Source organism: Cynocephalus volans, chromosome 11, assembly GCF_027409185.1.
Source record: "Cynocephalus volans isolate mCynVol1 chromosome 11, mCynVol1.pri, whole genome shotgun sequence".
Taxonomy (NCBI): Eukaryota; Metazoa; Chordata; class Mammalia; order Dermoptera; family Cynocephalidae; genus Cynocephalus; species Cynocephalus volans.
The window spans coordinates 110188264-110203929 of record NC_084470.1 but is presented as its reverse complement, the minus strand read 5'-3'; the positions used below and the strand labels follow the sequence as shown (position 1 = coordinate 110203929).

General features: G+C 35.8%; 1 protein-coding gene across 1 annotated transcript in view; it reads right to left on the bottom strand.

The window, feature by feature from the left end:
• USH2A (usherin) overlaps window positions 1-15666 on the bottom strand; it is a 763885-nt gene that overhangs the window by 524525 nt on the left and 223694 nt on the right. Inside the window, exon 20 of the mRNA XM_063114845.1 lies at window positions 2709-2939. Within this exon, the coding sequence (XP_062970915.1) occupies window positions 2709-2939 (231 nt within the window). The remainder of the gene's footprint in view (window positions 1-2708; window positions 2940-15666) is intronic.

Here is a 15666-nt window from a genome sequence, read left to right as displayed (position 1 = left end):
TGTGCTCATTACATTTGTCTCAGAATATAAAAACTGCATGAGATATTTTAAAAAGTGAATTGAAAGCACTGTTTGACAAATAGCATTTCAGCTCATTTAAAATAATTTCATTTAGATCGTAAACATCTAGTTGCTAGTAATACTCTGGAATTAATTTCTATTCAACAAACTAACTAATCCCCAAAAGTCTTTGGGGATATGAATAAAAAAGTAAATGCCAACACTAACTTACTGTTTGCTACCTGAAACTAACTAAAAGGCAAATCCAAAATGTTTAGCAGTGGTGGGTACAGAATATTTGGGTAAGAAGTTCTTCATCTCCCATCCCTATTTATTACTTTTTTATACTTGTCATTCCATAATTTCCAAAGAACAGTCTACAAGGCTCCTCTCCCTTTTGTGGCAGTCCCAGCTTTTGAATCAGAAGCCCCCAGATAACATTTTCAGCCTGGACTTCAGTGGCAATGGTACCTTGGGCAAGCTGCCTATCGAAGCCTCATTTCCTCATGTACGAGGAAGGTGAAAATATCACTACACAAGGTTGCAGAGGGATTGAATGAGAGAATATATAAGTAAGGCAAATGTTTGATTCTAATTACACACCTATTCTCTAGTTAGGAAAGACGCAATTTTAAAGAAAGTCTTGAGTTGGTCTTGAAAACCTGTCCTAGCTCAGAAATTGAGTTAAGCCGTGGCCCAAGTCAATAAAATTACTCCACCAAACCTGGCAATTAAGCCAAAGAATCAAACCAACAACTTGATGTAGACCTGGTTATTTTAAAAGATAAAGGGAGCCTTAAAAATAAAGCCAAGCTCTCAATAAAAAGGGAACCAGCCACGTCCTAGATTGTGCCTGAATGCAGAAGAACTCTTACTCTCCAGGGATCATCAAAGCTCCGGGGAGTAGTTCCAGCCAAACGTGTGATCCCCCTGCCTTGTCCTTCAAATGATGTGTACTCTAAGCACATTTTCTGTGCAGCTGGAGGTTTTGTTATAGACATAAGGATCCTGCTTGGAGAAGCTGGTGTTTACAGCCTAACTTTTTAAAAGAGGAATTTGGAAAACTTCCCAGACACTGCGTCTGCCCCTAGCCCTTGCACCTCTGAGTAGAAGGCCAGCAAGGGAGACAGTGAGAACGACTAAATTTATTAACAGTGAACGGGCCATTCTATCTTTCACGGCAACAACAGTGGGTGATCCCATCAAAAATCTGTCTGCTGGTTAGCCTGCAAATCCAAGCTGACATCCTTGCAGCAGTCATATCCAGTTGAGTGGAAATGGATGCTATTTCCTGAAAGAAACACATCACAAGCCTAATGTTGGACCACAATGTTTCCATTTGAGAAAAAGGTTTTTCGATTATCCCTGTGTTGCTTTTCACATGCCTACTTTTTTCTTTTCTTTTTTTCCATTTTAATAATACTAAGCGGAAGTTGAGCATTTTAGAGGAACTCAATGGTTCCATTTCTAATTCTCAGTGATGATTTTGATATATTGGGAGCGTGGTTAAGCATGCATTAATCTCAATATATCTCAACTAGAACATAATCATGATTCATTACAAATGTACATCAGCAGCCAGCCTCACCGAAAAGCAAACTATTTACTATTTTAGGTAAAAATAAAGCAATGACATTTGAGCTATATTTTATAGCTCAAATTCTACTTTATTGTGGTCACATATGCAATATGTTAAAGACTAGCTGTTCCAAAGTGAATTCCTCATAAAATAAATGAATAACTTTATGAGTTTACAGAAAAAATATATATCTTATTCTTTGCAACTTTTTTAGAAACTTGAAAAAGTGAAGTATGTCCCATAAACAGTTACAGCTGCACTGAAATAGTGTTATTAGAAACCATAATTCATAGAGGCCATAGGACTTCCAGAACATTGTAGTACTAGTAAGTCCAGGAGCAGGGTAAGGCAGACGCCAGAAGGTTGTGCAGGTGCAGGGTCCAATCCTGTCTTTATTTAAAATTTTGATAGTATTTTTTGTGTGGATTTTTTTGCATTGGTTTTTAAGTTAAAAAATATCACATTAAAATATTATTCACATTAACACTGAGTTTTTTAGTGCCTTTAAATTGTGTACTTGAGGCAAGAGCCTCACCTGCTTCACCACAGTCCTGGCCCAGAATAATGTTTTCCCTGAAATTAGTTTTTCCCGTAATGCTCTCCACAGAACACGAGACATTAATAGTTGTTGCACTATGAGAGAGAGAGAGAGAGAGAGAGAGAGAGAGAATTACATCCAAACCTGTTAGGAATGCTTAGCTAGACAGTTAAATAGCTTTCTTATAATTCTTTTTAGAAGCTTTAATAACCTGATGCACATTGAGAATCTCTGATAGCATGGGGCATTTCTCAAACTCATTCACCCACAGAACACAATAAATAGTATCCAAGGAACATGTTCCAGTGAACAGAATCTAAGAGCCATCTCAAGCACATACTTTGATCCAGTATGTCTGCCTTTTGTCATCTTTCTTTTTGTTTCTTTCCTTCTTTCACTCACCCTACTTTTTTCCCCCAGAATACCAAAAACATGGACATGTTGACACAATCAGGCTACAGTTATTAAAGGGCTGAATTAGTATTTCTATAAATAGGCATAGTAAAAATTTATTGTAAAGGGATATCAAAATAATAGAAAACACCTTGGGGCTTAGCACCTCTTAAATAAAGCAATGTCAAACGTACTTACCGGTAAAGTCTGTATTGACTGGGTGAGTGGAGCTGGGAAATTTATAATACCCATTTCCTGTGAAACGAATTCCTTTCATCACCCTGGCCATCGGAGCTGGTAGAGATGACTCTCTCCTTTCCAGCTGATATATAGGTGAGGGTCCATTTAGTTCTTCAGGTGGAAACCACCTAATACTGATTGCTGTGCTGTTGATTCCTTTAACCAGAGGAGGCCTCAGTTGGGCTGGTGCTGAATATTAGAAAACACTTGTCACATTCAAGAACTTGGTTTCGAACTCTAGACACAGATATCATACCCACACATAGGTGCACACACACTTGTGGACATCACACTCTAAATTAAATTGGTTGTGGTCTTAAGTATCTGTTTGGTTCTTTAAACTGAAAACACAATATAGAGTTTGTCTTAAATGTGGCTAAACAAAATTTAAATGACTAAATAATAATTAACATAAAACTTTCACAATTACATAAAATTATTTTCTTGGAAAGAATTTCTCTATTCTTTTTTGCTAGATAACAGGTACATTTTAGTAGGTGCTGTTGGTGCCCTGCCCAGAGACCCTTTACCAAGCATGAACATCAGTGCTTGTTGGCCTCTGATGGCTCATGGTTGCCCTCTTCTCTGGAGAATTCCCCTGGGATGAGTGGGTGTGCCTCACCCAGGAGCTACAGAATTCCCCAGTGAAACCTGCAGCCAGTGACTAGCACTAATCACAAAGGGCAGAGCCCCTTGTCTTAATGTGATATCAACTCAGTGCTGCAATTCACAGAGTCCAAGCTGGTAATGGAAATGATTAACATGGGCTAGTCAGAGAGATAAGAGGGGGTGTGGGGTCTGAGAAGAACTGGGCAGTGGTGAATCATTCCAATTTGTGCCAACCAATGGGTAACGCCAGGATGATGACCAAAGGTTGAAAAATCTTTTACTTGTTTCCAAAAAAGAAAGAATTCAGAAAGTTATTTTTTTAAACAACTAAATTTTTTAAAAGCAGTTTTAGGTTCATGGCAAAATTGAGAGGAAGGTACAGAGTTTCACCATATAACCCATAACCCTGCCCTTGAGTGTGCACAGCCTCCCCCATTATCAGTATCACCCACCAGAGTGGTACATTTGTTACAAATGTGAACCTGCATCGACACTTCATTATCACCCAAAGTCCGCAGTTTAGATTAGAATTTACTCTTGGTGTTGTACATTCTCTGGGTTCAGTCAGATGTATAACAACACAAATCTATTACCATAATATCATACAAAGACATTTCACTGACCCTAAAATTTTCCGTGTCCCACCTATTCATCCCTCCCTCCCCCAACCCCAAGAAACCACCGATCTTTTCACTTGTTCCATAGTTTTGCCTTTTCCAGAATGTCATATATTGAAATCATACAGTACATAGCCTTTTCAAATTAGCTTCTTTCACTTAATCATATGCGTGTAAGTTTCTCCCATATCTTCTCATGGATTCATAGCAATTTCTTTTTAGGGATGAGTAATATTCATATTCTACAGGACATATTATAGTATATATTTATCCATTCACCTACTGAAGAATATCTTGGCTGCTTACAAGTTTTAGAAATTATTAATAAAGCTGCTAAAACACGTTTGTACAGGTTTCTGTGTGGAAATATGTTTTCAGCTCCTTTGGGTAAATATCCAAGGAGTATGCTTGCTGGAACGTATGGTAAGAGCATGTCTAGTTGTGTAAAAAAGCTGCCAAACTGTTTTCCAAAGGGGCTGCACTATTTTATGTTCCCACCAGCAGTAAACAAGAGTTCTTCTTACTACACATCCTCTCCAGCACTTGGTGTCATCAGTGTTCCAGATTTGAGCCATTTTTATGGGTGCATAGTGGTAACTCAATGTTTTAAAAGAAAATTTGTACTTTCTCATGACATTTAATGTATAATGCATCTTTTCATATACTTATTTGTCCTCTGTATATCTTCTTTGGTCAGAAAGTCATTTTTATATGTAATTTTCTGGATTTTAAAGCTTAAAAACTGATTTAAATGAAAAAAAAAAAAAAAAAAAAAACGAGCAAAAACCACTCTGAAAGCCAAACAGAATCTAAATGAAAGAACAAGCCTGTGGCTTACAAACAGTGGCTTACAAACAATGGTCCAGGCACAATGGACTTTGGGCAGTCTCTTGGGCCCTGAAGAGGCAGAGAGCACCCCGGCCCTGAAGTGACCACACCACCAATTGTGGCCTAAGCCTTGGGGCAGCAGGTGCCCAGTTCCCACCTATGTATTGGGGTCTTGGCATGCTTTGAGGTCCTGGGACAATAACAGTTCTTTGGAGGTTCCTGGAAAATGCTGAGAGTGACAGAGATTAAGATTTTCCCTACAACCAGCTGAAAAGGGGGATTAGAGTAACAACTGAGTTACTGAAAATGAAGGTTTGCTTTGGTTTGGTTATTTTTTCTTAAGTGGTTGTATTTGTGGGCTGAGATCCATTCCCACTTGAAGTGTGTCCACTGGATGTGAGAGTGACAGTGGAGACAGGAATAAATGTCACAATCACCAAGCCACCAAGCCTGTGGACTTTTAATTTACACCTGCACTAACAAAGTCTTACACAGACATAAAGTCATTGCCTGTTTCTATAAACATAAATCAAAATGATGTGAATATAAGAATTGAATCCCTTAAACCATGGAAGGAAATTCACCTCAAAATAGCTTAGAACGAGTACTATTTGTTACTTTCAGACCTTGGCCAGAAAGAGAAATGGTTATAATTTTATTTTAACTTTGAGTAAAAAAAAAAAAAAAAGGCACTGAGTTAAAAGTTCATCAGCTTAGAAAGATAATTAACAATTCTGCTCATCTTCTGCTACTGCAACTCATGTGATATTTTTATTTTTATATATGTATGAGTCTGTAAATCATATGCATGATTTCTCTTAGCATTCTTTTCCAAAAATTAGCTAAATGGTGGGTTCTCAAGGATTTCATTCTATGAACTACAATCCCACTTCAAAATAACCCAAAACAAAATAAAAAGCTAAGCCTTCCAGAAATTTCTTCTCCAACTAAGCCTCTCTTTAGAGTTTGGAGTTGCATATTTGTATTAAAATTTAGCAGGCCATTCTTAGCTATGAGCTCAAATGAGAAAGATTTTTTAGTCCTGGGCTCAAGAACACAACGAAGGATCAATTACATATGTTTTATTATCTAAAATTTGCTATTTAGCACACAAAAGGAAATTTTGAGCTCTTGTTTTCTGTATTCTATTTGATTCCCTAGTGTTCTGGGACACAGAGACCTGAACTTTTTAGTTTCACAAATAATCTAGCCCAATAATATCCAGTAGAGTTTCTCCAATGATGGACATGCTCTAGGTCTGCACTGTCTAATATGGTAGCCACAAGCCACATATGACCACTGAGCACTTGACATGTGGCTAATGAGACTAAGAAATTGGATTTTAAATTTTGTTTAATTTCAATTAATTTTATTTTAAATTTAAATAGCCATATATGATTGATGGCTACCATATTGGACAACACAGATCTTGATAAAGAATCACAAATTATGCATATCTGGAGTGTTGAGAATAGAATTTCTGTTTTAACTAAATATTTAGAGGAAGTATGAATAAGCCTCCTATACTTCTTAATAACTGAAGAGTTCCATCAGTCTCTTCCTCAGGGTCCTTTTTGTTTGACATTTGATACACCTCTGCTTTACTCCAGCCACTAATCTGGGTGGAGATAATGATGAAATTTGCACCACCATAGTTATCAGAATCCTTTCCCCATTGATAGTATAATTCAAACCACTTTGTAATCAGGAATATAAATTGAGAGTCAAAAAACCCAAAAGGAAATCCAGCAACTCTGTAGGATTTAAAATAATTTCTTAAAGTGAGAGCACACAACTTTTTTTTTTTTTTTAATCTGGCAAAATAATTGTAATCATAAGAGAACTTTAACTTGAGAGTCTAATGTTGACTGTTAACGATAACAGTAGTAGAGCATTTCTCCATTCTCAGGGAGATTATTCCACCAAGCAACTGGACTATTCTTAGGAACTCAGTCCCACAGAATTAATCAAACTATAGTATATTTTTTATTCTCTTGCTTTAAAAAGCAAAAGCAAAGACCTTCCAATGTGTTGAACAGTCTCACATGGAGGAGTCAACCACAACTGTTTGAAAGAGTGGACATCCTACTGAGCCATTCTTTCAGGCTTCCTCTAAGACCAGAAGAAGGAACTGAATGAAGTTGTCAATTAACCTAAACTGTACACACACACACATGCAATAATGAGAAGAAAATAGATACTCCCTCACTGTTGAACATGCACACACACACACACACACAAACACACACACACACACACACACAAACAAACAGAATCACTAAGAGATTGGGATAATAAAAAATTGTCAAATTATCAAAGTGAAGAAATTATAGGTACAAGTAAATATAGTCTTTAAAAATTTGTTAGTAACAAAACAATAAATTAAGAGACAACATTGGATAATGGAAAAGACTGTAGACTTTCAGAAATGATATTTCACTTTTAATTTCTACCTCTGCATAATTTTAGAAAATCATTTAAAACTTACATCTGCCTCAGTTTTTCCATCTACAACATGAGAATAAATTTTCAATGAAATACTTTGATGTAACTATTTTCACAACAGTACACATAATTGCTTTAGGTTTTATAAAACAAATTTCTATACAAACACAAGGCACTATTATTACTCAGCAATAATACATCTTTCAAATTACATATTATGAAAGGATACAATTAATCTATATTTAAAATCTATCTGTATTTTCTTAGAAGATCCTCTTGTAAATATAAAGTATAAAATGGATCTTCAATATCCATCACTTTAAAGAACAACACTGTCTGTTTTCACGTGGAGTGAAATTACAATTTCTTATGTTTTTTTTCAATAGCACTGTAACCCAATTTATAGTATATCCCTTCTATTTATAAGTATTCTTTTATAAAATGCTCTGATAAAATACATTCTCTATGTAGCATTTACTACTTTATAATCTGATTAATAGAATATCATAATGAATAAATTTACACTTGCAAAATTTATGCAGTGCAGAATTTTGAGCATCACAGCACAAGAACTGAAGACTGAGCAGAAGCTCTTCTGATGCATGAATCTTTAAAATTGAATCTCTTCATTTGTTTTCAGGAAAGAATTTGTTGTCCGTGAAGAATGTATGGCCATGTCAATGTCTCAAAACATCATCAACTTTCTATTATGAAGACAGGAATCCAAGAATGAATAGCCTTTCCATGTTTCAGGGGTTTGTGGGGAGCAGACTAACCTAAGACATCCTCAAGTACTTTGTCAGTAGAAACGGATTTTGACTTTTTCTCAAAGATGCAAAACCATGCCAGGAAATACAATTTGCCAAACACTGCTAGGACAAAAGACTTGCAAAAGGGCACTGGGACCAGGACACAAATAAGAAGTCCTGGTCATGAAGCCATGATTTCTCAGGTGGCAGCTACCTTGCTGCAACTGTCCCCAATCAGAAGAGGAGGGCATTCTCCCTATAGACTCTCAGAGGTCACTCGACATGGCCTTGTTGATAATCTATTCTCTGGGGAAAAAAGAACAAAGTATATTTTACCACTTTCTTCTTTGTTTGCAAGTCACCTTCAGGAGAGGATAGGTGTAGTGGAACTGATCTGGAAAGGAGAAAATTTAGATTCTAGACTGGCTCCTTAAGTCCCTAACTATGCAACATTGACTAATCCAGTATTTGGTCTCTCTGTTCTTCTGTTACTTAAAGAGCGATAGACCTCATTATATCTAAGACCTCTTCTAGTTTCAGAATTCTGTGATAGGACATTTTAAAGTAGTGATTCTCAGTCAGTAAAAGGGGTGCCAGACATACTGATTCCCTTAGCCCTTGAGAAAGACAGCAAGAGCCTTTCTGGCTCTTAGATACCTTCATCTCTCAGCCACCTTGTTTTTTACCTCAATATGGCATACAAAATTATGATTTTTCTATGTGTTCTATCACATAGAGAAAAGCTAGAAAGCACTGCTTTTAAACAACTTAAACGAATTTGGTGAAGATACACTACCTTAACCAGTTACTATTCTGGCGATCATGCATAATTTGCATAAGACTAGCATTCTACAGGAGAAGAGAGAAGAGAATCCATTATTTCTGAATGGCATATACAGCAGCAATGCTGATAGCAACCACCGTTCCCTAAAGTCCACCATTAATAAAAAGTAGTTGCTTGGACTGTAATTATGGCATCCTTGCTACCCAAACTTGAAGCTTTTATGGGCCTTATGCAATTAACTACTTAAATGCATCGTAACACTTGCTTCTCTGACAGCAAAGTATTGATTTTTTAATCATTTTCAAGTCTCCTCCAGCACAAATAAATGTACTACAGTTACAGTTAATGCACTGTGTACATGCATTAAATGCTGGTGTGACACAATTTATTATTTTGTGATATATAGAATTGAAGTCTGGCTTCTCAGAAAGTGGCATCACTGGTCTGACATCAGTATGGAAACTACCACTGTCCTTGATCCTCCAAATTCTATAACTTCAAAAAGCTAGAGACATTTTTAATAGGATACTTATGCTTAAAAAAAAAAAAGAGGAGGAGGAAGTGCTGAATATAAATGTTTTATATATGTCAGTGTGCGAGAAAATTTAAAATAGTCTAACAGAAGAGATACAGTTTATATTTTCCTAAAGGTGTCACTGTGGGACTTATAGCAAATTTGTTCTAACAAATTTTTGCCTATTTAATTTCTTTCCTTGCAGCCTGTTAGGGCAAATCTACCAAAATATTTTGCATACTAGAGTCTCTCTGATTCAGTCAATTTTTACATATTTTAATTGTGTTGTTTTAATACCTTATTATAGGATACATAGTTTTAGTACATTATAAAGCTAAAACAGGGTTTTAAAACTGTGATTTCTGCATGCCATTTCTACATGCCAAAAAGGCCAGTAGAGCCCTTATTAAACTGACATATCTAAATACGGACCTGAAGACAGAGGTCATTACGTATTTACGAACAAGTCTTTTCCTTGGGTATATCCACACACTCAAAATGGAAGTTAGTGAGTAAAAAGCAGTTAATTTTGTTTTGTTAGAAATAATATCATTTTAGTTTTAGCATCTAAGACAGATGCCAGCATTTCACTCTGAACAGATGGTAATTCCATCTAATAGTGCATCTCTGTATTAGTAAGGTCTGTTGTGTATACAAACAGTAATAAACACTAGGTAAGGATCAAAATAAATTTTAATTGTTGACATTAAAATTCTGGCAGCCATAGTTCTAAGGCAGCAATATTCCTTTTTCAAGTCTGTCAGGTTTACTAATGCTGCAAAAGCTTTTCTGAAAGCTGCCAGATCCCAGTTCCAATAAAAACATGTTTGCACGCTACCAGTTACCGGCTGCCAACCAGGATACCTGTTTTCACACACTGAACTAATTCCTCAATAATGTGATGGAACTGGTGTTACCCTTTGTGTGATGATCTGCCAGTGTTTCTTTTTGAATGCTCCTGAAGGACTGAACATTTAATTAAGAAGTTCGTATAAAATGTTACATCCAATTGTTACATTAGGGGTCATGGTATTATCACAGCCACTTTTTTAGCCTGCTAAGTAAAGATCTCCCATTCGATTCATTTTGTTCTACTTGCAAATCTGGGCATTCCTGAACTTCTCTGAAAATGACATCATCCTTTCATTTTGTTTGCTTTGCCTCAATCTGAAGGATTTCCCTGACAATCACAGCCATCATCAGCTGTGTTTTCTATAGGCTTGCTGTGGGTCAAGTGTGCCAACAAGCACTGATTTGGTTCTCCTAATGCCTCCAGCGATCTGGTATTACAAGTAGTAGCCCCTATTTATTTTGGGAAGCTGCCATGTTTAAAAAATCATTAAAAAAAAAGAAAAGAAAAGAAAAAACAATTCAGTTTGGCATTCAGGTGACTGTTCAATAACAAACATGCTTTGCAATCATATTTCTTTAAAAAATGGATGCATTTTTTTTAATCATGAAAAATATATTGCTTCCACCATATGGGACAACCAACGACTCACCAACCGATTTAAGATGCAGCATATTGAGCTGACCATATGTTACAGTGCTGTTGAATGGCTGAGTGATTCATGCCCGTCACATTCTAGTATATCAATTAAAGCTCCTTGAAGTCTGCATGATTTGTGTCTCTGTTATTAAACCCTGCTAATTCATCCCACTTACACATCTGTTATAAATCTCTAGGAGTGCTGCATGATTCATGGCAATCTGTGAGCATGCTACAGCAAATTCTTCTCCTTGTAATTAACAGTAAATTGTTTTACTGCCATGCAATGAATTTTTCAGTTATATTGCAAATGAACTCCTAAATGTGCGGTTCTTTCCTAAGAACTGACTTATATCATTAGGCAATTAAAAAGTATTGCTTTGAACCAAAAGCTTTTAATCAAGAGAAATACTACTTAAACACTGCTTTAGAGCCATGGAAATCTGACATGTTGGTTACAAGTGTAAAATAATTTCTGTTGAAAGAGCAAAACAAACAAAAATCTTCAGTGTACTGAGAATTTCACTGAGGCTCAGACACAAGAAGTGCTGCCTGGAAAACACTTGGCAGGACAAGTTTTTGCACAGATACTGTTTATCTTAGAAGTTACTTAAGTCATCTGTCATTACCAAATTTCTCAGACTGCTTTACACTTCTCTAATTGTAAAACGGTGCCTTTATTCTTGAAATAAATAATTGGATAATTAGCCCAGTTGAATCATCAGAAGATTCCAGTGCTGTTCAAGTGTTCTTGTCAAAGGTGAAGCAAATTCATTTCAGCTTGCCTCTGCAGCAGTTCGAAGAGGCTTTGATTTTTTCCCCCCACCTTCTTGGCAGCAGCCTCAGATTCATGAGTCCATACATCAAGTCACTAGTTTAACAACAAATGGAATTAAATTCAAAGAAGGGAAACTAATTGAAGGACAGCAACAAAAGTGTTTGGTAATGTGCTTTTTAATATGGCATGCCACATTTGCATGATAATTTTTCCTTTTTAGCATGGAGCAGAAAGTGACTAGCTTAATGAGGGATTATTCAAGACAGGAACGAACAAAATGCATTCATAACTAAGAACAAAGATTGTATTATGAAATGAAAACAGGCAACCTCAGAGAAGTAACTGGATGATTGGTTTATGCGTTATGAATAAAAAGGTAGAAAATATTTATATTAGTATTCACTAATGACTATATATACAAGATGGTTGTAATTAAAATTATAAATTAACATATTAAGAGCACTTGTTTAATCACTCTGGGTCCTAGTCACAAAGAAAAGACTTATGTACCTGCATGCAAAACAATGTGTGTTTCAACCCAGCAGCAAGCAGCCTATACATTTTACTTTGGATTCAGACAGAAAACTTAATGCACTGCTAATTACTTGCTTAACGCGAAACGGGCACTTCTAAGCTTGTCATGTGGAGGTCAATTCACGACAGGCGAAGGAAATATCATACTGTTCCTTCAGGAATGGGTCTGCAAAAGGAATTTCTCATAAGAAATGTTTAAACTAGACTTAATATGCAAAGGGTGGAAATGTACAAATTTTCTAGATTAAAAGGGCAATCAAAGAAAAATATAATGAGGATTTTAAGATGGCCCAGCTCATCAACTCATTACCATTATACACTCAGAAGCAAGTCCAAAGCCACCGATGACACTGCTTGAAGATTTTGCAATGGAAAGAGATGCACCTGCTCCTGGGAGAATACCTCCCTCAAATCTGTTCTCAGATTTTGTCATAGACACCAAAACTAAAGGAGGAGCAATACAATATTCTGCACGAAACACATCCATTCTAATCATATACTTAATTGAAAAAAATATTTAAAACAAAAGAGAGCCAATTATAATTCTCCAGCTTTTTAATGAAACAGCCAGATAAATCTTTACAAGGATCTTTTAGTTTTGCAACAGATTTTAGGAGGAAACATCTTTTCATGATTCATTGCTTCTAAAAGGCTAAATACCACTAATTTATTATGCTCTTTTTCAAAATTTTTGAATGGTTACTATCCTCTTTTGACCTCTGACAATGAACTCATAGCAGTATATCAGACTTGAGTTACGTTTTCCACAAATCCATTGGAATTCCTTGGAGTAATACACATCCTCCACATTACAATGTTACTACTAGAAGAAACAGAGCAGGAAGAATCATAAAGCTGCAAGTCGACTTTTGTTCCTTGCCTACAGCAAATTTGTTGACCATTCAAAAGGTCTGATCTTCTCATTGTTTATTTCTACAACTTAATGTCTATGAGTTCCATCCAGATGTTTAATCTTGGGAAAGTTTTTTAAAAAACTTACTTATCTACTGAAAATAAAGGATGCAAGAAGGATATTGGATCTATAACTGGTGGATTTTTCTTGTATTCAAATAAAAACAAATAAGTTCCTTCTCACTGATCTGAACACACTGAAAATGGTGTATTTTTATAATAAATCAAACTATAAGCAAAAATTATTTTTCCTAATTTTGTCATGTAAATGATTTGATTTTCTGCTTGGCAGGTGAAGAGTCAGGTAGTTTGACAAAATATATTAAGGGACTAAGAAATAAACACTTTTTTTTTTCTTCCTAGAAAAAGACTAAAGTAAGTTTTCCTTCAGAAAAGAGAGGATTTCACATGGAAGCAAAAGTTAATACAATTTTTCTTTTAAAAAAATGAAAATTGGATAGTAAGAAAATTTTTATAAAGAACAAAGAACAACATGTCTGAAATTTACCATTACATCTTCTCCTGCCACTGCTCAATCCTTTATGTTCCAGCTTCTGCTCCAACCATGCTAATCACAGTGCTCCCCAGAGGGCCACTAGTGACCCCACATTCCTTTTGGTTCACATTTCTCTTGCTCTTCTGACAGCATATGACACTAAACACAACATTCCCCTTCTAGAATTCTCTCTTCCCTTGACTTTTCTGATACTGATCTCTTAGTTGTTTACCGAAGGCCATTTCTCTGTTGCCTTCATGCCTCCTTTTCTCTTGCTCCCAAAAGGTAAGCATTTACTGAGAAGTTCTCTTTGAACTTGTATTTTGTATGTCCTGGGTCTTCACTAATTTGTTATCATCTGTAGCTTTAGCTCCCATCTCTATGCAGTTGATTACACAACCTGCATCATTTTTAAGCTCCAGATTTGCATTTTTTTGCTGCTGGCTGGTTATAATTGTCATGGATGTGTTTCCATCAAAAGATCAAACTCAAACTCATGGGTTTATTTCTCCCATATGTTCTTTCTTTATCTTTTCCATTTTATTTAATGACACCACCGTGGCCTATCATATTTACTGTCATAGTCAATTTTTCCCTCTTCTTAGTGTGTCGATTTCTCCTCCTCGATGCCACTTCACTCCTGTCTTTCAATCTTCACTTCTACTCATCTGATTTACTCCTTCATTACCTCCTAGAAAAATCTACTAGACTCCATTCATACCCTCTTTTCCATTCTATTCTATACTCCACTGCCAGAGAGGTCTTCATAAATACCAGCACTCATCACATCAGTACCTGGAACAGTGCCAACCTCTAAAACAGTGACTAGCGCATGGTATATGTTCAGTAAATACCTGCAAAAATCTTTACCATCCCTTTATAGTCCATCTCAAATGACACTGAAAGAGATAATTTCCTAGACTCCCAAATCAAAGCCATCTACCTCATTTTCTGCATTCCCATAGCTTTCTTTTAACCTTTCCCACAGCCGTTAGCACATGCCCACATGGTGTTAATTCTACCTGTTAGATGTCAACTAGTTAACCCACACACTGTGTGTAAATTATCTTTGAACTCCTCACAGTGCTTTAAAAAGGAAGCTCTCCATAGGTGCTTACTGAATTCAGCATTCACAATGCAATGTAGTATTGTTACTTTAGGGTACATTATTAACTCTACATTGCAAAAAGCAAATTTGAAATCTTTAGTTTTTAAGCAAAGTTTTAAAATGCACATTTTAATTGTGAATGATATATTTTTTTCAGAAATAAAAAATAATGCTTATTCATTTTACATCCTCCTAAAGTTTATTTTTGCAATACAATTCGTAGTTTTAGGATACTCCATTGTTACATATATGTTATAATAATGTTATACAACCAGAGTTGTAAAGTTAACTCTTCTTGATTTTGATAACATTAACAATTTTATAACATTTACACTGTGACTGATAAAAAAGTGTTTTATAGTACAGTATTCTGATGATAATGATGATAAATTTTTTACTGAGAATTTATTCTGTGATGGAACTGCATTCAAAATTTTACATGTATTAACTCTTTTTAATTTTCATAAAAATTCTACAAAATAGGTTATCCTTATTTATAAATTGGACAAGTAAGGTACAGAGGTAAGATAATTTACCCAAAGTCACACAGCTAGTAAACGGCAGAGCCCAAATTCAAACCCTAGCATTCTGGTTTATCATTTCTTCCTTTAAATTTATGAATAAACTCTTTTTTTAAAATGTCAATTAACTTTCACATCTCATAGATTTTAGAGAACATAAGAAGTTTCCAAGTTCTATTGTTCAAGGATAAAAAGTTAGAGAGATGATTCAGGGGACTTTGATTAGCTTTACTTCATAAACTTTCCAGTAGACAGGAGTTGCCTTAAGCTTCCTCACCAGTAACTAAAATAGGAGCCACACAGAGCACTCAGAAATATTGCCTTCTGTGCAATAGGATCTCATTGCTGCAACCAGTGAGGATAATATCAGCAGAGATGTTTTCACTGATGCATACAGCAGGGAGATTCTGTTGTGCAGACCTCTTTCCTGATTTTCTCTTTCCATCTCCAGAGTCCATCTAGTCTCTAGGGACTGGCATGTCTCCCTTTAGTTCCTTTAGTTTGTTTGTGTCTATGAAAAGACAGACCAGAT